The following is a 27,296-nucleotide window of genomic DNA, read 5'->3' on the forward strand; positions in this document are numbered from 1 at the left end:
CCTTTCCTTTCCTTTCCTTTCCTTTCCTTTCCTTTCCTTTCCTTTCCTTTCCTTTCCTTTCCTTTCCTTTCCTTTTCCTTCTGTTTCTTTTCCTTTTCTTTTTTCTTTTCTTTCTTTTTTTTTAAACATTTATTCATTTTTGAGAGACAGAGCTCTAGTGGGGAAGGGGCAGATACAGAGGGAGACACAGAATCTAAAGCAGGATCCAGGCTCTTAGCTGTCAGCACACAGCCCTCCGCAAGTCTTGAACCCATGAACCATGAGATCATGATCTGAAGTCAGACGCCTAACTGACTGAGGCACCCGCATGCCCCTAAAGTTTTTTCTGTAGATCAGAATTCAAGTGATCATAGCAGTCCTCAACTGGAATCCTTACATATGTGAGAATGTGCTTTTAATATTTTTTAAAATTCTAGTTTAGTGAGAAAGAGTGGGGAGGAGCAGAGAGAGAGAGAGAGAATGCATCTCAGGCAGGCTCCATACTCAGCATGGAAACCAACCCAGAGCATAATCGCAGGACCCTAGGATCATGACCATAGCTGAAATCAAGAATGGGTCACTCAACTGACGGAGACCCGAGAATATACTTTTGTTGTTCTTTCCCAGATATAGAATTTTTGTATCATAATCTTTTTCTCTCAAAAACATAAATGCTTCTCCATCTCCTCCTGACATTTATTGTACTAGAGACATCCAATGTTTGTGTAACACTTTTAAAATGAATTATTATAGAAATTTGTCTATGCCTAAAGTTCAGAAATTTTGCCAGAATATTTTAAAGCATAGATCTCTATGACTACTTTGGCCTTGTTTTCAGTGAAGCTTTTTAATCTGAATATTCTCATCTTTTCCTTTTATGGTAGTAAACATTTCCACTATTGTTTATTATCATTACATTTTCCTCCTTTATAATGTCTCTCTTTCTGAAATCATGTATATATGTCATATATATATCATATATATGTATATCACATATATATATATGTCTTTGAATCTTTTTGTTCTGATTCATGGGAGCTTTCTTAAAATTATCTCCATCATTGATTCCCTTTTATGTAGGATCTAACCTTCAGGTTTCTGCTTTAGTTGGATTTAAAAAATTTGATAATCATGTTTTTTATCTGAAAAAAAAAGGATCTCAGAAAAAAGACATGCAATCATCTGTAAAGTTTTCTCTTCTTTGAGGGAGTATTTTGTTTTCAGGGGCTCATATGCTTTGATTTCTTAGACTAATTGCCTTCTTAACAACTGGGACATTCCACAGACCAGATAGCATTTCTGCTTGCTTATTTTTCACAGGGGACAGGGGGAGAGGAAGTGAGAATGTTTGTCCAGATGACTGAGATTGTGTGAATTCCTCTTCCAGCTCATTTGACAGGCTATTTCTCCGCTGAAGATGATTCCTCCCTCTATCTGCTTCCCCTGCTCTGCCTTACAGAAATTCTTCAGGTTTTCATGTATGCAGATGGCATTTTCCCTAACTTCTGGCACAGGCCAATACTCCCCATATTTTAATAATCATTTTTAGTATGTTTACTTGGTATGAGCAAAGTTGGCAGGAAGATGAGAGGAGTCAGAACTCTTAGGTGCACAGAAAGACATAACATGTTGAACCAAAACACTGCGTAAATGGTGATGAAAATTCTGGTGGTCAACTGGACTCTTTATGAGCCCCATCTACAAAGAAGAATGGAAACTTCTTTTATGTCCTGTGATGAATTTGTGTAGAATCAGTATTGTGTACATGCAAGTCTTTCTGCTTCATTTATCCTATCTTCACCTCATTGTTCTTATTTCAATTTACAGAAAGGTGTAGACAAGGAGTTCTATTTATTTCCCACAGTGTTTGATGAGAATGAAAGTTTACTCCTAGATGATAATATTAGAATGTTTACAACTGCACCTCATCTGGTGCATAAGGACGATGGAGACTTTCAGGAATCTAATAAGATGCACTGTAAGTATGCATCATCCACCAATATTAAGTTATTTCAATACAGTTCATGGAATGCTTTTAATGAAATCAAAATGCTCATAGCTTTGCCCATTGGTTAATTTTAAATAAATGATTAAATACAACTCTGAGGGTACTGTTGATATATAAGTTATCAGCAAATTATTCCTCATTTTGTTTGATTTAGAATAATGAAACATAGAAAATATATCAATCAGATGCATGATCCTTAAAATGTAGCCCTTGGATCAGCAGCTTCAGCATCACCCAAGGTGATGCTTGTTAGAAGTGCAAATTCTTGGGCCCCAACTCCTACCTACTGAAACAGAAACTTTATGGGTGTGGCCAGTAATCTATTTAACAAACCCTCTCCATCATTATGATATATGCTTAAATTTGAGAACTACTGGATTAGATGCTTTTCTTATCTGTGGCTTAATAACAACAGCCTCATTTTATTATTCAGTATGAAGAAAGATACAATCTCTCTTGGCAAGGAGATTTAATGATTCTTACCAGTGACTATAAATTAGAATTCCTGGGAGTTTTTCAAAATTGTTAAAACCATTTTTGTAAACGCTCAGAGCAACCTCCAGAAATTTTTATTTAATTGAAACCTAGCATCAGATTTTCTTTTTAGCTCCCAATGTAGTTCTAGAGGTTTAGACAGTGAGCTAATTGTTCAGAATGCCCACACTGCTAATGGACTACATGTGAAAATCACTGCAGTTAGAAGGAACAAATGCAAAGTTGTGTTACAAACTGATGTTGTTTTTTAATCAGTACTATTTATGATCATTAAGATATTGCTTTTGAGTTTGCAATTTTACATTTTGGAGGAGTTGAGAATATCATCTACTAGTAATAGCAGTGAGAGAAAACTTCCTGCAATTACTCTTCCCTGTTATTCAAGATGAATCAGAGAATTTTCCATCCTAGAGCAGCAAAACATTCCCAGTCTACCTTCCCCAGGAACGGCTATAATTATTCATACACTGAGAGCACACAGATAGGATCCTTGAGAGGACTAAGAAGTGGATAGTGGGGAAGTTAGTGGGGAAGTGCAGTGCAAACTTCCAGGACCCTGTGTTCAGCTCTTCTCCTTCCAGCCAGGGACTGCTCTAAGAGTGCTGGGTCTAGCAAGGAGTTGCAGAGACACTCCAGATACATAAAGAAGTGGGCAGGCATGAATGGGTCTTTCCAAAATTAAATAAACAGAGTTCGCTCAGGAAAATCTGAGAGATCATTGTGTAGTGTGATGCAAGGTAAAACACTTTCCCAATATTATTTCCCAACTTTTACAGCCATGAATGGATTCATGTATGGGAATCAGCCTGGTCTCAGTATGTGCAAAGAAGAGTCCGTCGTGTGGTACTTATTCAGTGCTGGAAATGAAGCCGATGTACACGGGATTTACTTTACAGGAAACACGTATCTGTCTAAAGGAGAAAGAAGAGACACAGCAAACCTCTTCCCTCAAACAAGTCTTACACTCTTCATGCAGCCTGATACTCAAGGTGAATTTCTTGAGTCAAGACAAGTCTCTATGGAATTGATTCATGTCATTTTGGTTTTCAACCCTATGTTGGGTGATGAACTCATTCCTTTCCTAAGCCTCCCACGTGCCTTCCCGCGAAGAGCACGTCTGAGCCACTATTAGCAATGTATGGGCCAGATGGTCCATTTCCTGCTTGTTGGGTGTGTGTGTGTGATAAATGATGAGTAGACTGTAGTTTCTCCCATTTCCACACAGTAGACTCCTTGAGGTGTTCTCTTTTTACGTTATGGTGCTTTTAACGATAGCTGCCAAATCCAACTAAAAAGGGGATGATTTCCATAACAGCTCTGCAGTTAAACTTTTTGTCATCTCTCTGTAGCATACATGTCGTGTTGGCTCGTTGGTTGTTTGCCATTGAGTGTCCTGTACTAGAACTATAGCCATGAGAATTCAGAGATATCTTCAGGCCTGGTTCTGAACGAGTAAAACAAAAAAGAAAGAACTTTAATCAAAATGTGAAACACACTAACTTGTTTCAAGCTTTATTTTGTTCATTATATGCCACTACAGTGTAAGACAAGTCCAATGTCACCTCTTCCTTTATTCATTAAGTATAAATACGACAGTGAAGAAAAGAAATAAAAGTGTCTATTCTTGTGAAATGGAAATTCTAATGCAGTGAGATGGACAACAAGCATATATATATATATATATATATATATATATATATATATATATATGCAATCAAGTGGTTATAAGTCCTATAAAGAAAAATAGGGCAGAGAAAGAGGCTGGTGACTGATGGGGGAAGGTGAGTAAAAACTTTCTGACAGTTAAAGAGAAGCTTGAATGAAGTGAGGACATGAGCTATGCGGATATTTTGGGGAATATTATTCCAGGCAGAGGAAACAGAAAGTACAAAGACCCTGAGGCAGGCTCATACTTGACGTGTTCTAAGAATAGCAAAGAGGCCCCTGTGACTGGAGCAGAGTGAGTGGTAGGTGATGTGATCATCTAACCAAGGGCACCCTGAGGACTTGGGTGTTGATTCTGGGTGAGTTGAGGAGCCATAGAAAGTGCAGAACAATGAAGTGACATGCTCTCTTATATACCATTCCAGGGACATTTGACGTTGAGTGCCTAACAACTGATCACTACACGGGAGGCATGAAGCAAAAATACACTGTGAACACATGCAAGCAACAGGTGGACCACCCAAGCTCCTTCATGGGACAGCAGAAGTACTACATCGCAGCAGTGGAGATGGAGTGGGACTATTCTCCAAGCAGGGAATGGGAAAAGGAACTGCACCACTTACAAGAACAAAAGTAATTCTCCAGATTCTGATTCCCAATTTTTCTTTTTTTAGTTTTCTCTTTCAGAGAATTAAGAATTATGCTCAACCGTAGAAAAACAAATAGTTGCATTAAATAATAACAACAGAGCAGTAACAAAATGCTTCCCCTGATCCATTCCTCATCAATTTCTGTTCTTGGAATTTTATCTCAGGAAAATCTGCATCTATCTTACTTGATTCTTTATTGTCATCTTTCTTTTCTATGGGATTTCTTCTTATATTTATGTGCCCATATCTTGCTATTGGTTTTCAAACTTAAACAAAAATCAATGCCTAAACTCAAAGCTAAAATATTATTTTCCTTACCAGCAAATGGCTGGTAAGAAAGATTTCCTTATTAGTCCAGTAATCAGTTATTTTACATTCTTAAAGCTATTTTAAGAATATTTTAAATTCTTGAGGACGGTATAGTAGACATGGTCTCTGTCCTCCAAGAACTCATAGGGAAAATATGGTTCAAGACCACCAATAACATGTACATTATGGGTGTAAAAAATATGTTCATTGTGAATAAGTGTAAGTAAAGGATCATTATTGGAGCTTCAGAAACTATATTGAGAGTACTAACATTTGACACTTCTTTTAGACTTTTCTAATCACTTTTCCCTCTATCACCTCACACTCCATGCACTAACCTTTCATGGAAGTGATTTGAGAGATGGGGACGGGCATGTGTTCAGATCTGGAGTGCACAAACATGACTGGTAGCCCGTAGCTAAGCAAAGGTTAGCTGGTTAGTTTGATGGCAGTGGGGAATATGATATGCAGTGTAAAGGAATAAAAGGTTGTTTCAAGTGATAGGGGTAAAGTAGTCAAAAGGCTACAGGAGCCCTGAGGAGTCAATGAAAACGTTAGGTAAAGGAAGTGGCTGGAAACACTGGGCCATTTCATTTCTTATAAACCAGACGAAAGAAATGAGATAACACTTCATTATGAAATCTGGGCACAGAATTTTAAAGCTGTAGAGAAACTTTAGAGATCGTCTCATCTCATACCTCATTTTAGGGGTGAAGAAACTGAGGCTCCGACAGGCAATAACTAGCTGGAGGTTGTTATCTTATGGCAGAGTCAAGGCCAGTACTCAGATGGCTCCACTCCCTTTCCATCACCCCTACTTATTTATTTTTTTAATTAATTCATTTATTTTTTAATTTACATCCAAGTTAGTTAGCATCTAATGCAACAATGATTTCAGGAATATATTCCAGCGATTCATCCCCTATGTATAATAGCCAGAGCTCATCCCAACAAGTGTCTTCCTTAATGCTGTTTGCCCATTCAGCCCATTCCCCAATCCAAAACCCCTTCAGCAACCCTCACTTTGTTCTCTGTATTTAAGAGTCTCTTGTGTTTTGTCCCTCTCCCTATTTTTGTATTCTTTTTGCTTCCATTCCCTTATGTTCATCTGTTTAGTATCTTAAATTACTTATATGAGTGAAGTCATATGATATTTGTCTTTCTCTGACTAATTTCGCTTAGCATAATACCCTCTAGTTTTATCCACATAGTTGCAAATAGCAAGATTTCATTCTTTATGATTGCCGAGTATATATATGTGTGTGCATATATATGCATGTGTATATATGTGTGTGTGTGTATACATACATATGTACATACATACATACCACATCTTCTTTATCCATTCATCTGTCGATGGACATTTGGGCTCTTTTCATCCTTTGACTATTGTTGATAGCACTGCTATAAACATTGGGGTGCATGTGCCCCTTTGAAACAGCACATCTGTATCCCTTAGGTAAATACCTAGTAGTGCAACTGCTGGGTTGTAGGGTAGTTCTATTTTTAATTTTTGAGGAATCTCTATACTATTTTCCAGAGTGGCTGTACCAGTTTGCATTCCCACCAGCCGTGCAAAAGAGATCCTCTTTCTCCACATCCTCACCAACATCTGTTATTGCCTGAGTTGTTAATTTTAGTCATTCTGAGATGGTATCTCATTGTGGTTTTGAATTATATTTCCCTGATGATGAGTGATGTTGAGCATTTTTTCATATGTCGGTTGGCCATCTGGATGTCTTCTTTGGAGAAGTGTCTATTCTGTTTTTTGCCCATTTCTTCACTGGATTATTTGTCTTTGGGTGTTGAGTTTGATAAGTTCTTTATAGATTTTGAATACTACCCTTTTATATGATATGCCATTTGTACATTTCTTCTCCCATTCCATGGATTGCCTTTTAGTACTGCTGATTGTTTCCTTCATTGTGCAGAAGCTTTTTGTTTTGAAGTGGTCCCAATAGTTCATTTTGCTTTTGTTTCCCTTGCCTCTGGAAGTGTGTTGAGTAAGAAGTTGTTATGGCTAAGGTCAGAGAGGTTTTTGCCTGCTTTCTCCTTGAGGATTTTGATGGCTTCGTGTCCTACATTTAGGTTTTTCATCCATTTTGAGTTTAGTTTTGTGTATGGTGTAAGAAAGTGGTCCATTTTTCTGCATGTCACTGTCTAGTTTTCCCAGCACCATTTGCTAAAGAGACTGCCTTTATTCCTTGGATATTCTTTTCTGCTTTGTCAAAGATTGGTTGGCCATATGTGTATGAGTCCATTTCTGGGTTATCTATTCTGTTCCATTGATCTGAGTGTCTGTTTTTGTGCCAGTACCATACTGTCTTGATTATAACAGCTTGTACTACATCTTGAAGTCCAGGAGTGTGATGCCTCCAGCTTTGGTTTTCTTTTTCAGGATTGCTTTCGGTATTCAGGGTCTTCTCTGGTTCCATACAAATTTTAGGATTATTTGTCCTAGCTCTGTGTTAAGAATGCTGGTGTTATTTTGATAGCTATTGCATTGAATATGTAGATTGCTTTAAGTAGTATCGACATTTTAACATTGTTTGTTCTTCCAAACCAGGACGATGGAATATTTTTCCATTTTTTTGGTGTCTTTTTCAATTTCTTTCATAAGCTTTCTCTAGTTTTCAGTGGATAGATTTTCCACCTCTCTGGTTATGCTTATTTGTAGATATTTTATGGGTTTTGGTGCAATTGTAAGTGGGATCGATTACTTGATTTCTCTGTCTGTTGCTTCATTATTGGTGTATAATAATGCAACTGGTTTCTATGCATTGTATCAGTTCTAGCTGAATTCATGGATCAGTTCTAGCAGCTTTTTGGTGAAATCTTGGGTTTTCTATATAGTATATCATGTCATCTGTGAAGAATGAAGGTTTGACCTCCTCCTTGCTGATTATAATACCTTTTATTCCTATGTGTTGTCTGACTGCTGAGACTAAGACTTCCAATACTATGTTGAATAACAGTAGTGAGAGTGGACATCCCTGTCCTGTTCCTGACCTTAGAGAGAAAGCTCTCAGTTTTTCACCATTGAGGATGATATTAACAGTGGGTCCTTCATATATGGCTTTTATGATCTTGAGGTATGATCCTTCTATCCCTACTTTCTTGAGGGTTTTTATCAAGGAAGGATGCTGTATTTTGTCAAATGCTTTCTCTGCTTGTATTGAGAGGATCATGTGGTTCTCGTCCTTTCTTTTATTGATGTGATGAATCACATTGATTATTTTGATATTGAACCAGCCCTACATCTCAGGTATAAATCCCACTTCATTGTGATGAATAATTCTTTTAATGTATGGTTGGATCCTGTTGACTAGTATCTTGTTGAGGACTTTTGCATCCATGTTCATCAGGGAAATTCAACCGTAGTTCTCTTTTTTAGTGCACCCCTATCTATTTCTAAATTATTCTTTCATATTGGAATGGGAGAGTGATATTAAAAATTAGCATAATTACTTAAATAAAAACTATATTCAAGATTTAAAACTCAACTTCTACTTTCATTAAGACACATACTAACCTCAGTTGTGTGTGTTTTGTTTAAGTGTTTCAAATGCATTTTTAGATAAGGAAGAATTTTTCATAGGCTCAAAATACAAGAAAGTTGTGTATCGGCAATACACCGACAGCACGTTCAGTGTTCCAGTGGAGAGAAAGGCTAACGAAGAACATCTGGGAATTCTAGGTATGCCTATCATCGGGGGTGGGGTAGCAATGTGATGCTATGTGCATGAAAATACATGTCCCTGGGTTTAAGTCCCCAGTTCATAGATCAAAGGTATTCAAATAAAAGTAAAATTTATGCAATAAAAATGAGGATACTATACTCACTAAGGAATATGGCATAATAAAACTATTGTTTATTTCTCTCACAATGTATTACCCCATATATTAATGAAATAGTATGTATTAGGTGGTCATTGAATTGATGGCTATAGTTGTGAAATTCCTAAAAATTATTTTCTAATGAAAATCTCTACCTAATTTTCCCTGTTATTCCACCCCTCTCCTCGCCCCCAAGTCATAGCTATTTACTTTAAAATTGTCATGTAAGTGATTAACGCCAAGGAAAAAAATACATATAGACAAGGAAATAAAGAAAAAAGTGTTACCACACACAAGGCATGGGAAAAGTTGCCTTCTTTTTTTCAGGAATCATTTTAACAGAGAATTTCTAAGAACTTGACCAACACTGGTCTTGGGAATTTTCTTGAAAACCATCAAGTATAGGGGACAGCACTTCCAACACCCCTGTATTTCTATACTAACAGAGTACCCTGGGGCTTGGTGAACCTCAGACCCTGGAATAAGACAAGGGGAATGGCATTGTTGCTGGGGCACAGAAATTCTCTAAGCAGGAGACAAGCTAAGATTGGCTAGAGAGGGGGTGGAAATGGGAGGGGTAGCCCCACTCACCCTTCTAAATGCAGTACTGTCATCAATTCACACTCAGGAAGGTCTGGAAGTCCAACTGCTAAGAAATGAGAGCAAGTGCTGCACAATGACTCCTGGCCAGGGTAGGGTCACAGCTGACTCATGGGGGTTAGGCCATTGTCCTGCAGGGGACTGTCAGGCCAAAACTTCCACTAGGGACTCTTGATGAGCAATGCATCCCTGGTTTCCATCTATAGAGGCAGTCATTACTAGTGTTTTTATTCTGCATCGTCTGAGGCCAGATGTAAAGCCGACAGTAGTAAAGTATGAAGCCACAGGAGTGGGGGGTGGGGGAGTGGGGTGGGGGAGACACAGGTTCTGGGCTTAATGCTAATAAAGCTACCTGATCTTTGCTTCTTTTACTGAGTTAGAACCTCCAATTTGACAAGTATATAAATCACTCTTCTTTTTTGCTCTTGCCAGGTCCACAACTTCATGCAAATGTTGGAGACAAAGTTGAAATTATCTTTAAAAATATGGCCACAAGGCCTTACTCAATACATGCCCATGGGGTGAAAACAGAGGATTCTACAGTTACTCCAACTTTACCAGGTACTCATGGGAGTGGGGGATTGCATTTTATGCATTTTAATAGACTTTACAGGCTTTCCACAAATGACTGTTATCAAGAGAGGCGTTCCTTCCAAATGAGTGTCTTGAGGAAGTGAAGGAGGTGGTTAAGAGGGCATACAGAGAGATGTGTCTGTGTGTATGCTTCCATGCATGCGAGAGGAGAGGAGAGGGAGAGGGGAGATGAAGGGAAGGGAAGAAGCAGGAGGGAGGGAGGAGAAAAAGAAAGAAGGGAAGGAGGGAAGGAAGGAGGGAGAGACAGAGGGAGGAAGGAAGGAAAGAAAGGAAGGAAGGAGTGAAAGGAAAGATCCACAGGAGAAATGTGAGGAAAACATCTGAGGGTACTGGGCAACTACAAATACTCCAGGTTGAGTCAGCAGAGATGATCTCTCCGTGCCCAGACAGCAATCACTGCACTGTGTGTAGTTGAATGTTTCCATGCCTGTATCTGAAAGTGGGATCCTAAGGGCAGAGACTGCCATGTGACATTTTAAAGCCTTCAGTTCTAGCCCAATTTCAGGCATGTACTAGGAACTCAATAACTTTAACCCAGTGTAAAAGCGAAAACAGATTAAATACATGTGTGTTTTTCCTTTAATTAAAAACCGTATTTTTCGGGGCACCTGGGTGGCTTAGTCGGTTAAGCGTCCGACTTTCGCTTAGGTCATGATCTCACGGTTCGTAGGTTCGAGCCCCGCGTCGGGCTCTGTGCTGACTGCCAGCTCAGAGCCTGGAGCCTGTTTCAGTCTGTGACTCCCTCTCTCTCTGACCCTACCCTGCTCACGCTGTCTCTCTCTCTCTGTCTCCTAGAAATAAATAAAACATTTAAAAACAACAACAACAACAAAAAAACCCCAAAAAAGAAACCGTATTTTTCTTCTATTTGTTGTAAAGTTGGCTTTCTTGGAAAGTGCCATTTCTTAGTAATGTAACAGTTCCCAAATATGTCAAATGAGAAAAAATGAGTGAGAAAAAATGAATTATTCTATAAAGTTACTCAAGTCAACTTTGGGGAATGGAAATAAAAAGCCCTTCCCTGTGACTCTCACACTCTTCCAGAAGAAATAAACAATAAAATGTATACATAATACCAAGCTGTCAAAAGTGCTAAAAATTAAAGCAGATGAGAGAGAGTAACAAGGGTGCTATTTTAGGTAGGGTGGTCAGGAGGGCTCCTTTGAGGAGGCGCCACTGGTGTAGACACCTAAATGGTAAGTAATGAGCCACAGGGAGTTATACGGGAAGGGTACTCCAGTTGTGAGTTGGGAAAGGGCTTGGTGTGTCTGAGGAACAGCAAGGAGGCCAGAGGCCAGAACAGAGCAAACAGGGGACAGAATGTGAGATGATGAGATCCAGGGAGGGCAGGGGGCCAGATGCAGTAGGAGGATGGGGAACCTCAGAGGCCATGGTTAGGACTTAGATTTTATACTATTAACCATGTGAAGATTTGAGTCAGAGAGTAATGATCTGATGAATACCTTGTAAAGGCCTCTTGTGGCTGATGTGTACGCCAGTGACTGCAGAGGAAAAGGGCAGAATCAAGGATCACTTAGAAGGCTGTTGCAGTAGTCATGGACCAGAGTGGAAGCAGCTGAAGAAGTTAGTTGTCATGTTCTGGTTCAATTTTAAAGGTGATGCTCACAGCCCCTGCTGAAAGAGTGGGCATTAGAGCTTGTTAGGGAAGGAGGAGTCAAGGACAATGCCAAGGTTTTGGGCATCTACCACAGGTGGCAGAGCAGGTTGGGGAATGGAGAAGAGAAGGAAATATTATTTTTCAGCTTATGAGAATAAGAGCATAGATGAAGAGATGATATATCAGGTGGTGAATGTATGCTTTATATTGTCAATGAAATGATCTGCTTAGAAAAAGGGTGAGGATGTAGGGGCAGGTTGGATTGAGGGGGGGGAGGCTTGAGGAAAATGGGAAGAGTCTACCACATCCTTCAAGACCATCCCTCCTTTCCTGCTTGATTCCCTAGAAAAGGCTTGTCAGACTCTGGCTAATTAAAGTCTGCCAGCATGAATATGTAATGGTGAGGTCTGTATAAATGGAGTGGACAGGGGTGGCCACAGCTGAAAGTCAGGGTCTGGTGAGCAGTTGAACAGGAAGCCCTGAGGTGACTGAAAGTGGACATCAGCCTGGAGAAGAGCCCAGAGCAAATGGAAGAGGGTAAAGGCCATGGCAACTGGGAGGGTAGAGTAACTGGCTATTTTCAGAGTGTCAAGGTCCAAGGTGTGGTGGTGTCCTGTATGTGATGGAGCTGTGACAGAGCAGTGTATCATATGTATGACAGAATGGACAGACCAAAGAGGAGGTTAGCAACCCATGAGATCATGATTTCTAATGGCTCCTCACCAGAAACTGTGGAATCACTAGGGATGATACTGAAAAAGGAGAAAAGGAAGGCCGTGGTGAAGCTGAAGAAATTACACAGGGTAGTCCAGATACAAACACAGAAAGGTCTTGGGGAAGGGGCTCACACTGGGGGAAATCACTTTACAGTTGAAACCAGTGTTTTACAGAAACATACTTCAAGCTAAAAAAAAAAAAAAAAAAGATCTGTTACAAAGTTCCCTCAAATTTGTTTTAAATTGTCCTGAAAATAATTGAATGCCACTGCTTTTTAAACTAATTACCTTGACACTTCCAGTTTCTAGGTCACTTGTTTTCAAGATTTAATTATCTATCTATATCAAATATATAGCATATAAAACCAGATACATTAACACTTGATTAATTTAGGCGAAACTCACACATACGTATGGAAAATACCACAACGATCTGGAGCTGGAATAGAGGATTCTGCTTGTATTCCATGGGCTTACTATTCAACGGTGGATCAAGTTAAGGTAAAATTTAGGTCATCTGTGTTTTGTACAAATATCCCAAATAGGCACACAGTTGAAGGAAAATGAGATTACACTTTTCCTGTGACCCAATTCCATCTTAAAATCCCAGCAAAGTAAGCTGCTCTACAATTTACTTTGGTTTCATTTTTTGGTTTGTTTCTTTTTAAGGATACAGTTATAACTATATAAACTCCATGACTGCTGATTATGGGTAATGCAGAATCAAGTATTAATCAATACAGTATTTTATTTTCCTTTTGATATAAGAACACATTAAGCTCAAAGAACTGAGGTATGTGATTTCAGAGCTCTACTACTGCATGGTAATAAAAAAATGCTTATCTCAGGAGTCAATCCTGCACGATTAAGGCTATTTGATTAAATATTTCAAAGCCAACAAACCACTCAATCACTGCAAAACAGAACTGGTTCCAAGATTCTTTTGTAGAATTAAATTTTGAGTCCAAATCTCTCTCCTGAGTTCCAGACCTGTCTGTACACCAGCCTACTGAACATCTCCACCAGCATATCCCCCAGGGAACCGGAAACACAACATCTCTAAAATGGAATTGATATCCTTCTCTACCTCTTCTTGTAGTTTCCTGTTGCAATTAGTAACATCATGAGTTACAAATCTACTCATTTGTTCAAGCTAGAATGTTGGGCAGCAAGTGTCTAATTCTTCCACCTGGCTCACCCAAGTGATTCATCCACCTACATATAATTCAGTCTATTCTTTCTGTCTCCATAGATCAAGTCCTTATCATTTGATTAACTACTACAATGGTCTTCCAGGCTCTAGCCTCTTCCTCCTTCAATCCCTCCTTCACTCCATCATTTGGATGACTGGTCTAAAATGCAAATATATTGTCATTCCAATGTTCAGTTTCCAATGGCTACCTATGACCCATAAGATAAAATCTAAAATCCTGAACATGTTACAGCTCAAAGGCCCTTCCAGACCTAATCTGTAATTCCTGACATCCAGGCAAATCAAACTTCCCATAGATTTAAGTCAATCATGGTCGTCTTCCTCCATTTTCATTAGTACTTCTTGTACCTCTATCACAAGTGGTTCATTTCTTCTAGCCTCTATTTTCCCTACTAGACTGAGCTCCTGGAGGGCAGGCGCTGTGTTTGTTTATCTCTGGTTATTTAGACACTGGCACAGTGTTTGCAGGATGAAACAGGCAAATCAGAACTGTTTATTTGGGATTCTTTTAAATTTAAATACATACATACATACATACATACATACATATTGCTGATTAGCTGAGCCAGTATTTGGCCTCTGCACACACTTCTGTTACTTCAGCATCACCCATCCGATCTACTGCTCACCATTCGTCCAGTTTAGCTGCAAGTAGGAACTGACTGACCTGACAACACCACATTAGGCCAAGTCTACTACTTAAGTCAGTCCTTCTAAATTCCTGCGGTCCCACTTTTCTGAAATGCTGACCTATGTCACAAGGATGACTGAAGTTTTTGCTTGTTTTCAGGATCTCTATAGTGGATTAATTGGCCCACTGATTGTTTGTCGGAAAAATTACATGAAAATATTCAATCCCATAAAGAAACTGGAATTTTCCCTTCTGTTTTTTGTTTTTGATGAAAATGAATCCTGGTATATAGATGACAACATCAAAACATACTCTGACCACCCTGAGAAAGTAAACAAAAATGATGAGGAATTCATAGAAAGCAATAAGATGCATGGTATGATACATTGTTTTAAACCCTATTTTTTGCCTTTTCTTCTTTATATAAAAGTGATTTGGAGAGGGTATTCATTAGTTTTATTTTGTAATAAACCAATTCTGTCTCACTTTATATGCGAAGTAGAATTCTATTCAAAGCAAAAAGGACTCTCTGCAGAACCATCTATTAACTTCTCTCCCAATTCCAAAGTGTCATTCCCTTTTAAACTCACAATTAGGATAAAGGCTGGAAGAGCAGTGTGACATTATTGACCTTCAAGTATTCACTTCCTCATTCATAGTGAAATAATTCCTATTACCTCAAAGAGATCCCATACGTTAACCTAGTAATCATATTTTCAGTGAAATAGCTGTTGATTTAAAATACCCTGAAAGGTAGTGGCACCTGTGTGGCTCAGTCAGTTAAGCATCCGACTCTGGCTAAGGTCATGATCTCATGGTTCATGAGTTCAAGCCCTGCGTTGGGCTCTCTGCTGTTAGCACTGAGCCTCTTTCAGATCCTCAGTCACGCTCTCTCTCTGCACCTCCCCCTGCTCATTATCTCTCTCTCAAAATAAATAAGTAAACTTTATTTTTTAATTTTTTTAAATGTTTTATTTCTGAGAGAGAGACAGCGTGAGCAGGGGAGGGTCAGAGAGAGAGGGAGATACAGAATCCAAAGCAGACTCCAGGCTCTGAGCTAGCTGTCAGCACAGAGCCCGACGCAGGGCTCGAACCCACGAATCATGAGATCATGACCTGAGCCGAAGTTGGATGCTTAACTGACTGAGCCACCCAGGCACCCCATAAGTAAACTTTAAAAACATTTTTTTTTTAAATGAGACATCCTGAAAGGTAATAAAAAGTCATGTGCTTTCCCCAGCTATTAATGGAAGAGTGTACGGGAACCTACAAGGCCTCACAATGCATGTGGGAGATGAAGTCAACTGGTATCTGATGGGAATGGGCAATGAAATAGACTTACACTCTGTACATTTTCATGGCCACAGCTTCGGATACAAGGTAGGAGTGATCCACGGTCCTTATTCTTGCTCTATTGGAAAATGTTTTAATACAAATAAAGAAATTATTTCCTCAGGAAGACTAATGAAAAGTTAGAGCCTTCACGAGACAACAAAATTATTTTCAGAGTGTGGCACTCAGCAATTTCAACTGCTGTTACCAACCTTAGTAATACATTGGAATTTTCCTTGGATTTACAATTTTTTAGTGGATTTTCATGGAGTTTTGCTCACATATTCCTAGGCAAAGCATTTGAAAAGAATTTTTAGCAGAGAGGAATGTTCATATAATGATGGATTAGAGAGTGGAGACAAAACTTTATTATAATCTTTACTTGTCCTAATTTCTGAATCCAAATGGCCTAAAGTGAACGAGAGGATCATTTTGGTGTCAAGCAACTGTTTGGTCCCTAGATCTCAGTGCTACTTCTACTTCTCACCCAGTGCTGATTTCAGCAGGAGCTAGTAGCTCTTTTTCTTACTTTTGAGTTAATGCAAAAAAGTCAGAAGCTACCACAAAGCGCATTGCAGAAAAGGCCATTTTGTTCTATGTACTTTGGTTTACATAGATGATATATTCTTAGTGAACTCTCAGTTCTGTCCCTGCAGAAATACTCTCCAAGTATCTGTGTTTAATCTAGATTCTACCTGAACTGCCCCTGATTCTGGCTTCTCCGCTGGCCTCCTTTTTTTTTCTCCCTGCATTACCCTCCTTGGCATAAAGTTTCCCAGACCAGCTAATCTAGAATAGGTCCAACAAATATGAGATTAGGAATGAAATAAGGCCACAGCTAAATTCCCTTTGGTAACTTAAGTACTCTGATAAAAAGGCAAACAGAGTTGAAGGGTAAGAGATGCCAGGTGGTCCTAATGGATGAATTCACTCTCATCCCATCTTTTCTTCACACTCACTAAATGGACCATACTTCCAAGCATTTAGCAGGAGTACAAAGACCACATAGCTCACTGTTTGTATTAGACATAGAAATGCAGTGTCAAACGCACAGAGTCTCATTCTTCTTCTTTTTTTTTTTTTTAACAGATTCATCCATTTTTCTAATATCCTTGAAATGGTCCATGAAAGATAACTTGAATGAACTCTCACATATAATACACATTATATAATATTTGTCATTTTTCTAATTAAGCACAGGGGCGTTTATAGGTCTGATGTCTTCGACCTTTTCCCTGGGACATTCCAAACTCTAGAAATGTTTCCAAAAACCCCTGGAATCTGGTTACTCCACTGCCATGTGACTGACCACATTCATGCTGGAATGGAAACTACTTACACAGTTCTGCCAAATGAAGGTGAATATTGAGTTAGTGATTCTAGAAGTCATATATCATGGGTATAATTAAGATGCATTACTTTGCCTAAATACTTCCCCCAAAGCATTTATGAATTTGTTGTCCTGATTTCTTCCTTCTCTACCTCCAAAGAATTTTTTTTTTTTTTTTTTTTTTTTTACTGCTAAATGTTGTGGGATACTGCTTATCTTCTGGTAGCTGGTACTGATAACAGCATCAGTAGTCTCTAGGCCAATACCAACTGGCACCAATGTAATTATTCCTAAAACACTGTAAGGGATATAAGGGAGTGGTCATATTATTTGCCAAAACACTAGCTGTGACATACAAAAGACTTAATTAGGATTTAATTTCTTTCTTAATAGAAAACATTCAACTTTTTTTCTAGGTAGCACTTGGTACACAAGAAAGTTACCCACTGCCCCAATCAGTATAATTTCCAATAGTTGATCAGACAGAAATAATGTCTTTCTGTACTTCTAGGGCAAAGGGAATCATTACTGATTATTGTTTGTTGAGACTATCTTAGTGCATTTTAACTATAACAAAATACCCAGCTAGGTACCTTATTAACAATATATATTTATTTTCACAGTTCTGGAGGCTATTATTCTGAGGTCAGGGTGACAGCATGGTTGGTGAGAGCCCTTTTTTGGGTTGCAGACTTATTCCTGTGGTGGAAGAGACAAGCTATCTCTTTGGGGCCTCTGGGATAAGGAAACTAATCCCATTCATGAGGGCTCAACACTCATGACCTAATCACTTCCCAAAGGCCCTGCCAAGTAATACTGTCACCATGGGCATTAGGTTTTCAACACAGGAATTTGGGGGGACACAAACATTTAGACCATAGTGAAGATCCAGGAAAAAAAAATTGAATCTAAATTCTGTTTCCCCCACCCCAGCAGTAATACTCCCTCCTACGTACATACACAAAAGCACAGGAAGCACAGGAAACTGAACAGCCCTTTAGTGGATAAATATTCACAAAATGTGCTCTATAGAGTGAAATTCCCACTGTGTGGCTGCAGGCTTTGTGTTTTTTGGGTCTTCTGGGTTCAGAAGTATTAGAATTGGCAATGGCAAATCCAACAGGGGGAAATGGTGTAGAGAAAACACCTCCTGCTGTTTCCTCCTCCAAATGGGCACAGAAGGGGACATACAGTTGGAAGAAAATATAGAAATAAATCTCTGAAAAGTTAAAAAATCACTGAAAGGTCAACGATTAGTGCAACCGACGTTTTAATTTCTGCTCCTGGGTTTTACACAAACATGTCGTAACGTGAAAAGCTATTAAACCTTTTATTACAAAGAGTGGTACCGAGGGCATCACAACACCGAAGAGGGGAACAGGCAAATAAACCACTGGGTTTAATGCTGGTAACTACTGAAGAAGGTGAAGAGTCAACCAATGCGAAAGAAAACTTTATAGCGTTTGAAGAACATCAGCATACACGCACACCAGCATACAAAAGGATGGTCCTGCTCAGAGGAAAAAAAAAAAAAAAACAGAGTGAGGGGACACTGAGGCAGGCATTCTGGAATCCGTGTGTTCAAATGCCTGATGTGCAGAGGATGCTGCTCCAGGCTAACCCTACCCACCCAGGCACTGGAAAGTCCTCCTGTAGAAATAGCTTGGAAGGAGAGGGAGATGACTCCTTGGTTAAGAAAGGGGGGGACTGTTTTAAAAGTCCTAGGGAAAACTGTAGAGCAGAGAGTAAATGCGAAGAGAAAACACACAGTGGGGAAAAGATGAAAGAAAGTGGCTTTTACAAAAAGAAAAGGTATTGCATGGACTGGAAGAAGCAGTAATGAACAAAAAAGACAGTTTGAACTCTAAACAAAAAAATGGAGAGCCATGTTTACCAGTCTGAATTATCTTTAAATAAAAGTTTGATAAAGCTTTGGATAAGTCTACATGGATTCTGAATCTTGGAAAATTTTCTGCCTACCATGACACAGAAAAGAGAGCATGAGGTTGGAGTAAAATGTTTCAATATTATGCGCAGGAGACAGGCAATTTCCTCCACAATGAAAAAAATCACTAGGAAAGAATTGTGGCTTTCCTATCACACTTAATGTAATATAATGCTTCATTTCCCCTACCGCAGGAAGCATAATAAAGACCTTGTCTGACAAATATAAAAGGTACTTTTTTTAGACTGTGACATTTCTATGACAGTCAGATAACCTTTTGGAGAAGACTGTAGGAAAAAAGCTTGCTTAGCTTTTAGTTACTCATAGGCAGGGATTGTATATTCTGTATTTCTAGTAAGTACCCAAATCCAATATTCTGCTTGGTAAAAATGTATGAATCTGAATGTTCAATGAAAAGGAATTTTTTAAAACTTTTTTTGCCGTAATGTCAGACTTAGAGAAAAGTTGCAAAAGGAGTACCAAAAATTCCCATATACCCTTCACCGAAACCCCCCCACATACATTAGTAAACATATATACATCTATTTATTTTCTTAAAAATAAGATTATTACACATAAACACAATACAGTTATCAAAAATAGGAAGTTACAAATTATTCAATACTACAGACCTTTTCAAATTTCACAAATTATTCTCATCACATTATTCACAGGAAAAGAAAATCCCACTCATACGTTGTGTTCAGTTGGCATATCTTCTTAGTCTGAAGCAGTTTATTTTTTACAACTTTGACATTTTTAGAGAACACAGGGCAGTGAGTTTGTAGAACATCCTTCAATTTGTGTTTGTCTAATGTTTCCTCATGATTAGATTCAGTTTATGCATTTTTTGGGCATGATTCTCACAGAAGTGAAACTGTTTTTCTCAGGACACGTGTCAAGGGCACCAGATGTTGATTTTTTTTCTCTCAGTGATTATGTTAACATTGAGCATTTGATTAAAGAGATGTCTGCCAGGTTTTTTATTATAAAGTTATTATTTTTCCCTTTATAGTTAATGAAGATCTTGCAGGGAGGAAAGAAATTTTTCTTTAAAGCAGTACTATAATGAGACATGTGTTTTTAAACATATGAAAAAATGGAAAAAAGAAATGAATCAAGAATCATTAAACAAAATAACTAACATTAAAAAATTAGAATACATTTAAACTATACAGTGGTTCCCCCCCATCCCTTCCCCATCCCCCCAGGGGATGCCTGAAACCACAGATAGTACTGCACTCTGTACATATTATTTTTTTCCTATACATACACACCTATGATAAAATCTAATTTATAAGTTAGAGTAAGAGACTAACAACAATAATCAAATAGAACAGTTATAATAATATGCTATAATAAGTTATGCAAATATGGTCTCTCTCTCACAAAACATCTCCTGTACTGATCCTCCTTGTTCTTGTGATGAGGTGAAGTGACATGAATGACGTAGGCATTGTGACATAGCATTAAGCTATTACCTTCTGAGGAACACTTGCTTATGGACTGCAGCTGACCAAGGGTAAAGACATGGATATGGGGGATTACTGTATTGTTTGTAATAATGGTCTTAAAATTTCTCTTCCTATAGAGACCAAGTCTGGCTGAAAGAAATAAATTGTTGATAAGTGGAAAACAAAAAGAAAAAACAATGATTCGTAACTATGTGAAAGTGCTGAAGAAAAAGTTTACTTTGGAATGGCTATGAGCATTAAAAAAAGACTGAAAACACACTTTCTTGCATTTCATATGAAAAGATCAACAGACATCTGACTGACTCTAATACACTTATAACTGATTTATATAGGCCCTTCATACCACCACCAGGACTTGACAAAACTGTTTTTTCCACCACCACCCCCAAAATTCTATGACCAAATGTTATCCCTGATGGTCTCAAAGGATCACTGTTAAGCTTGACTGAAATATTTCCATCCATTGGCTTTCCATTAATCCCTCTAATAAGATGCTGACATCATTCTTAATGAATCAGTAGACATGAGGGCATAGGTGTAGAGAAAGTAAAATAAAAAATCAAATTTTAGGGGCACCTGGGTGGCTCAGTCAGTTAAGCGTCCAGCTTTGGCTCAGGTCATGATCTCATGGTTCGTGAATTCGAGCCCTGCATTGGGCTCTGTGCTGACAGCTTGGAGCCCCGAGCCTGCCTTGGATTGTGTCTTCCTTTCTCTCTTCCCCTCCTCTACTTGTTGTCTCCCTCTCTCTCTCCAAAAATAAATAAACATTAAAAGAATTAAATTTTAAAATAATATGAAAAAAATTTTTAAATAATATGAATTAAAAATGCAATAACAAATTTTTAAATATAAAAAATAAACAAGGCAAATAAATAAAATAATGCCAGTCTATCTGGATTTTGTGAATCCTTGAAGAGATGGTCAAAAGGATAGTATCTGAAACTGGAAAAAGGCAGAACTGAGAAACAATTCTATAGAGTAAATCCTGGTAAAGATGAACACTGACATAGGGAGAAGAGTTTCGATACAGAGCTATGACAGATGCTGGGTGAGTAGAATTTTTCCAGCCTTAACTAAAGTCAAAGCACACTATCAATAAGCTGAACATGGACTCAAAATTGTTAAAGAAGAGATTTAAAAAGAAGACACTGTTGTGAATACAATGATGTAGTCCTTTATTTTTACATACACTCTAGCTAAAAGAACAAAAGTACACATCAACAAAAAATAGAGACAAGGCTTTGGCTGAAAGACATGCATTCAATGAATTATGTTAATACCCAGACAACAAGAAAGCTAGCTTTGTAAATTTCTACTTCCTTTGATTCAAAGAGAAACCACAGCATGAGTTTTAAAAAGTAACAAAAAAGTAAAGTTTGAAATCTTTTACTGTGGGAAAATACTGACCTCTTTCTCCATGAAGATTATTCAGAACAAATAAAAAACAAAACAAAAAACCAAAGTGACCTAATAGAGAAATCTGGAAAAAATCAAGATTAAATTCTGGACCACTTGGGAGTGACATTCTTTTCAAACATACCTACAAAATGTTTCTTTGTGTTTCTGGGGCAAAAAAGATTGTCATGTGTCCAGCAACACTGATTTGATGTTCCTTGTAATAAAAGTCTGTCTCCACCTTTAAAAACATATGCCTTCTTTGAGGGAATTCTGAAGTCTTGTAGCTTTCCTACATTCTGGACAATTAAACGGATTCAGGTCATAAATTAAGAAGCTAATACTACTACTATCTGGTAAGGTGAGCAGCCTGAAGGCATCTGCAATAAGTGTCCGTGTTCAATATGAAAATCCTTTATTTACGTTTTTACCTGACATTCAATTTCTTAAAAAGTCAGTCTCCTGTGGCACTGTGGTACTTTTCCGATGATACCTTCACGTCAATGATTTCTTTCGACTGCAATAAAGGAGATATGGCAAGAAAAATGCTGCGGTGCCATCTTCTGGGAGGACGTTCAAGAAATCCCTTAGTTCAAGTTCCACAGCAACAACTGACAGCGTTTCTGTTGGTAGGAAAGAATATCAGTTAGAAATGAAAGTCTGTCTTTCATCCAATTTTCTTATCACTCAGCCAATTAGAAGCTAGTTCAGGTAACAAAATGTTATAAATACAAAGGGAAAACAAAATCAGTTTTTTAAATCCACAGCCTACTTATGGTTTTAACAACAACTTCATTCTCTCTAGAATGCTCTGAAGTTTGTTATATTAGTTCCATGTGATTTTGATTTACTATTTTATTGCTGGATTATTACGTTATTTTTCAGTATATTTCTATTAGCCTCTAAAGAAAAATACAATCATTTGAATATTGTCTTTAATATTAGGGCTATATTGTAGCTAACTTATAAAGAGTGCAAGACAGGAAATAATATAAATTGTTGGATGACAGTTTCCTAAATCAGTTCCTCTCTATTATGAGATTTCCATGTTTTAATAAGCACAAATCTGTCTTTATGACAATTTTTTCCAAACTGTAAAACAATGTGCTCTAGTGTACATCTTTAATAACGAAGGGATTTAGTAAACATTTTTGTAAATAGAACTATGCAATTTTATGATTCTATTGCTTCTTGATACATACATACTGCCCTCTGCTGGGAAGAGAAGGGGTAACACTTAAGAACAGTGTATGCAATAAACACCAGTGCTTTGTGAGCCTCATTTGCCTGCCACTTTCACTATTTGCAGAATGACTGAAATATCAAATCTCCTGCTCAGATGTATGTGCATCCATCTAAAGTCATCTTGCTAATATTCAGCAACCTAAATCATCCCTTACACAAAATCCTTTACCTAAATCATCCCCTTGCATATGCCAATGCTGCTAAAAAGTTAATGGATCAACAGTGATATATGGAAAAGATCCCTAGCTCTGGAATCAGATGGACTTTGGAAGGATCACACTCTTCCACCTACTGTCTGTGACTTTAGGAAAGTCCCTTAATCACTCTCCTGAGTCCTGGTTTTTTCATCTATAATGTAGTGGTGTCATCTATTAGCTTTTAGAGTCCTTTGAGAATTAAAATATAATGATGTGTATCTAAAAAGTTAGTAGAAACTTAATAAACAATGACTACTAACTAGTTTGCAAAACCCATATGAAAAACATGACTTATCAATACTTCCCTATCAAACTGGTTTATTTAGCCTAAATGTGGAGCCAGTAAGTAGTATCCTAGGTTTAAAAACCCGAGTTGGGGGCCAGTATAGACATTATAAAGCCAATAAAAATCTTGCCACTGCCCAATTCTCCACTTCTGCCAACCAATGAGGGGATAATGCAGGTTATGACTCCAAGAATAAGGTCAATATCTTAAATCTGTAGAGTACTTTAAGTCCTCCAGTGTGTCTAGAAAATATTTATCAGATGCAGAAAATAGTTATTTCTGTCTAATGTGATTTTAAATAACTTTTTCAACTTCATTTTTATGATTTACAACAGTAGTAACATTTTAAATAGCAAGTATAGCTCATTCCCACAAAAACAGTAACAAATATTTCTAGAAAACAAGCCAATCACTAACCCCAGTTTCAATGGCTCTGCATCAGTGCAATGGTTCTTACCCAGAATGATTTTGCACCCCACCCTCAGACATTTGGAAATGTCTGGAGACATTTCTGTTTATCATAACTGGGGCAGAGCTACTGGCATTTAGTGGCAAGGGATGCTGCCAAACATCCCAAAATGCATAGGGGACACCTACACATACACAAGAGAATTATTGGTCCAAAACGTACATGGTGCCAAGGCTGAGAAATGCTGTATTAGATAAGAAGTAGAAGTTTCTAAGCATATTGTATAGGTTCCTGACCTCCATCTCCAAAGTTAACATCTTATGATTTTGCCTAACATTTATTTCTAGAGTCAATCCTGAACTTCTCACTAGTGTCGAGATACTAAAAAATTGGCTTGTCTCAGGTTACTTGTAAGTAGCACATCTGGAACTCAGTTCCAGTCCCCAGACTCCAGTCCTGGTCTCTTCTAGTGTACTGCAGCTGCTGACAAAATGGCCTCCCTTGGAAATGGACCTGAAGTTATTCAGGTGTCTCCCCTTCAAATCAGTAAATACAGAATGTTTCCTATGTAGAGGTATAGTGCTGGTGAGGAGGGTGCAGCATGAAAAATCAATAAAATGCTATACCAGCTTTTGAGGTTAATTAGAGTCTAGTAAAGGTAAACCACACACAGCACTTAGTCCCATGAGCCACATACATACATGCACGCACACACTAATGTCTTTTATAGAAATACATATTATATAGAAAAATGGAACGTTTGGAGGAATGATAATGGGTAGGTCCAGGGTAGAGAGTATGTAATGTGGGTCAGGAAAGGATGAAGTCTTTTGACTAAGATAATGATGCTGCTGACGTATGAAGATGTGGGATAGATTGCACTCAAAAGTGATCAATCAACACAAATCATCAGTTCAAAGTTATGTGACAATGTGACCCAAGTGGGACAAGCCAATCATATATCTGACATTTCCACCTTCTAAAAACCAAAAAAGGAAGACAGGTGGGATGAAAAGTCATCACATCTTCCCAGTCACAAGCATACAACTTTATTTAAATGGACATCTTCAGAAAAACACCCTCCAATGGCCACTGGCTCTGCCTAACACTTTAAAAATCAATTCTGTCAGCTGGAAAAGACAATTCCAACACTGCCAATTTGTTTTTCTTTCTTTCTTTCTTTCTTTCTTATTTATAAATATAATCTTTTTTTTTTTTTACTTTTTTATTCTCAAGTTAGTTAACGTACAGTGTAGTTTTGGTCTCAGGAGTAGAACCTAGTGTCAGTTTCTCATCTTTTATGCACACTGAAATCAATATAACCATACCCTTGTCATCAGGCCAACAATTATAAGACTAGACAAATTGATAACCATATATCTATCAAAATTTATAAGTGACTATGAACTATGATAATTCAGACAGACAATAACCACTTATGCTATAAAACACTGCATGATTTAGAGATACTCAACTTTTAAATCCCTTGAAAACCTTGTTATTCCTCAATACTTGCTTACAGTTATAATAATCTTAATTTCCTACAAGAAGTAAATTAAATACTCAGATCATTAATAAAAAATGTAATTTTCTTAATGGATATTCAAAATTCTAAAATACTGAGATTGTGAGTTTCTATGACCATGATAATTTAAGTATTTAAAAAGATTAACTTAAAAGAATTAGCTCCATAGCTATAAGAGGTAAATAAATATCAAATGTGAGGGGGAGCACATAAATGCTGATATAAGCTTTTAAGATGATTCTGCTAAGATACTCTTCACATCATTTGAGAATCACATGAACAAAAACAGAGAAAGCAAGGATTGAAGTTATGGAAACTAAAACTAAGACTCAATTAAATTTATAATTAAGCATAAAAGACCATTTTACCTTTTAATGATGACAGGTAAAGTTGACCTTTCTCTCCACCACATTTTATTCTGTGACAAAGTTCAGGCAGCAGTTTTTTCCACCACAAAGTCTATCTTAGAAAAAAATGAATAAATTTTAAGTTTAATGCATTTTACATTCAGATGTCCAACAAGAACAAGACACTATAAGAAAGCACAGGGCAAAAATACATCATCTTGGTCAAGGTGACAAACTGTTACAACATAAGTTATGTTAGCGGCCCATCTTCTGTTTAAACTATAACCCTAGGGCACCTGGGTGGCTTAGTAGTTTGAGTGTCCAACTCTTGATTTCAGCTCAGGTCATGATCTCATGGTTTGTGGGTTTGAGCCCCACACCAGCCTCTGCATTGATGGTGCACAGTGTACTTGGGATTGTCTCTCTCTCTCTCTGCCCCTCCCCTGCTCTTTCTCTATCTCTATGTCTCAAAATAAATAAATAAACATTAATTTTTTTAAATAAAACTATAACATAAATCAGGTTCATAATTTGAAAATCTAATGATATGTATGTTGTACATATGTTGGCTATTTTCAAGAAGAAACACAAACATGTCCTGTTATCATCTTGTAGTTAACAAGAAGAAAGAAAGGGAAGCCAGGAGGGTTGCAGGAAGGAACGGAGATGTACTAAAGTTTAAAACTCTACTAATTTTTAAGCTAAAGACCATATATAGCCCAGAAAATATTTTGTTTTCCAAATCTTCACGTAATAGCCTACTTCATTTCCAAATGGGAGATTTTTATTGTGATCACATACAATCACAATACATTATAACAGTCTCTAAGAGTACTCAAAGCATATAACATATTAAACATATACACTCCTCTGACCCACACAGACCTGTGAGGTTGGACATAGATAATTTGTCCCCATTTTGCAGATAAGGCAACAAGAATATCAAATCTGATTAGCACTAATCAAGCCTAAAAGACATAAGCTGAAAAGCATACCCGAGTCTCATCTTTCAGTTCATGAGTAGCATATGGAATGATCGCCTCTGGGCATCTTTCCAACAGTGTGTCTATACACTGTTCATACTCTTTCAAACGCGTACGACACAGAACATGGACACTGAGGCCAGCAACAGTGTCTTCTGAGAGTGGCTCCAGGAATGGAATAATGGAAGCTATGTCAAACGCAGGACCACATATAAGAGACTTGGAACAGAAAAATGAAATGTTATGGTATGAGGCACCCAAAAAGTAAAGTACAACATATACAATATAATTTTTTAAAAAAGACCAAGCCTTCCTTTCAAAAAAAAAAAGGAAACATAAAGAATAGAGTTTTGGAATACATACATACAATATGTATAAGTCTAAATGTCCATAAGTATTAAATAATCATGAACCACCTCTAGTTTAAATAATAAAAAAATCTGTTTAATAGCAATCATATCTAAACTACATGATTTTAGTTGCTTTGGATAGACTACAAGCTAAAACTAATG

The 27,296-nt window shown here is 37.7% G+C and overlaps 2 protein-coding genes across 9 annotated transcripts in view; one reads left to right on the plus strand and one right to left on the minus strand.

Annotated features, from left to right (window-relative positions):
• The window catches only part of LOC120237640 (ceruloplasmin), a 74,282-nt gene that overhangs the window by 42,490 nt on the left and 4,496 nt on the right, over positions 1 to 27,296 (plus strand). For 2 of the 4 annotated variants that reach the window (XM_039241027.1, XM_039241029.1), the window contains 9 exons: positions 1,807 to 1,957; positions 3,259 to 3,471; positions 4,573 to 4,780; positions 8,664 to 8,803; positions 9,976 to 10,104; positions 12,866 to 12,972; positions 14,475 to 14,691; positions 15,556 to 15,695; positions 16,843 to 17,005. In XM_039241027.1, the coding sequence (XP_039096958.1) occupies positions 1,807 to 1,957; positions 3,259 to 3,471; positions 4,573 to 4,780; positions 8,664 to 8,803; positions 9,976 to 10,104; positions 12,866 to 12,972; positions 14,475 to 14,691; positions 15,556 to 15,695; positions 16,843 to 17,005 (1,468 nt within the window). Of the gene's footprint in view, positions 1 to 1,806; positions 1,958 to 3,258; positions 3,472 to 4,572; positions 4,781 to 8,663; positions 8,804 to 9,975; positions 10,105 to 12,865; positions 12,973 to 14,474; positions 14,692 to 15,555; positions 15,696 to 16,842; positions 17,006 to 20,513; positions 20,645 to 27,296 lie in introns of those variants that run through there. The other 2 variants (XM_039241028.1, XM_039241030.1) reach the window with 2 other exon arrangements.
• Positions 21,556 to 27,296, minus strand: part of HPS3 (HPS3 biogenesis of lysosomal organelles complex 2 subunit 1) — a 37,057-nt gene continuing 31,316 nt past the window's right edge. For 2 of the 5 annotated variants that reach the window (XM_039241032.1, XM_039241031.1), the window contains 3 exons: positions 26,797 to 27,003; positions 25,823 to 25,913; positions 21,556 to 22,415 (listed from right to left, as the gene is read on the minus strand). In XM_039241032.1, coding sequence (XP_039096963.1) covers positions 22,288 to 22,415; positions 25,823 to 25,913; positions 26,797 to 27,003 — 426 coding nt within the window. In that variant the 3' untranslated portion in view covers positions 21,556 to 22,287. Of the gene's footprint in view, positions 22,416 to 25,822; positions 25,918 to 26,796; positions 27,004 to 27,296 lie in introns of all 5 variants that reach the window. The other 3 variants (XR_005530003.1, XM_039241033.1, XR_005530004.1) reach the window with 3 other exon arrangements.

Source organism: Hyaena hyaena, unplaced genomic scaffold (assembly GCF_003009895.1).
Source record: "Hyaena hyaena isolate Hyena2069 unplaced genomic scaffold, ASM300989v1 scaffold_186, whole genome shotgun sequence".
Taxonomy (NCBI): Eukaryota; Metazoa; Chordata; class Mammalia; order Carnivora; family Hyaenidae; genus Hyaena; species Hyaena hyaena.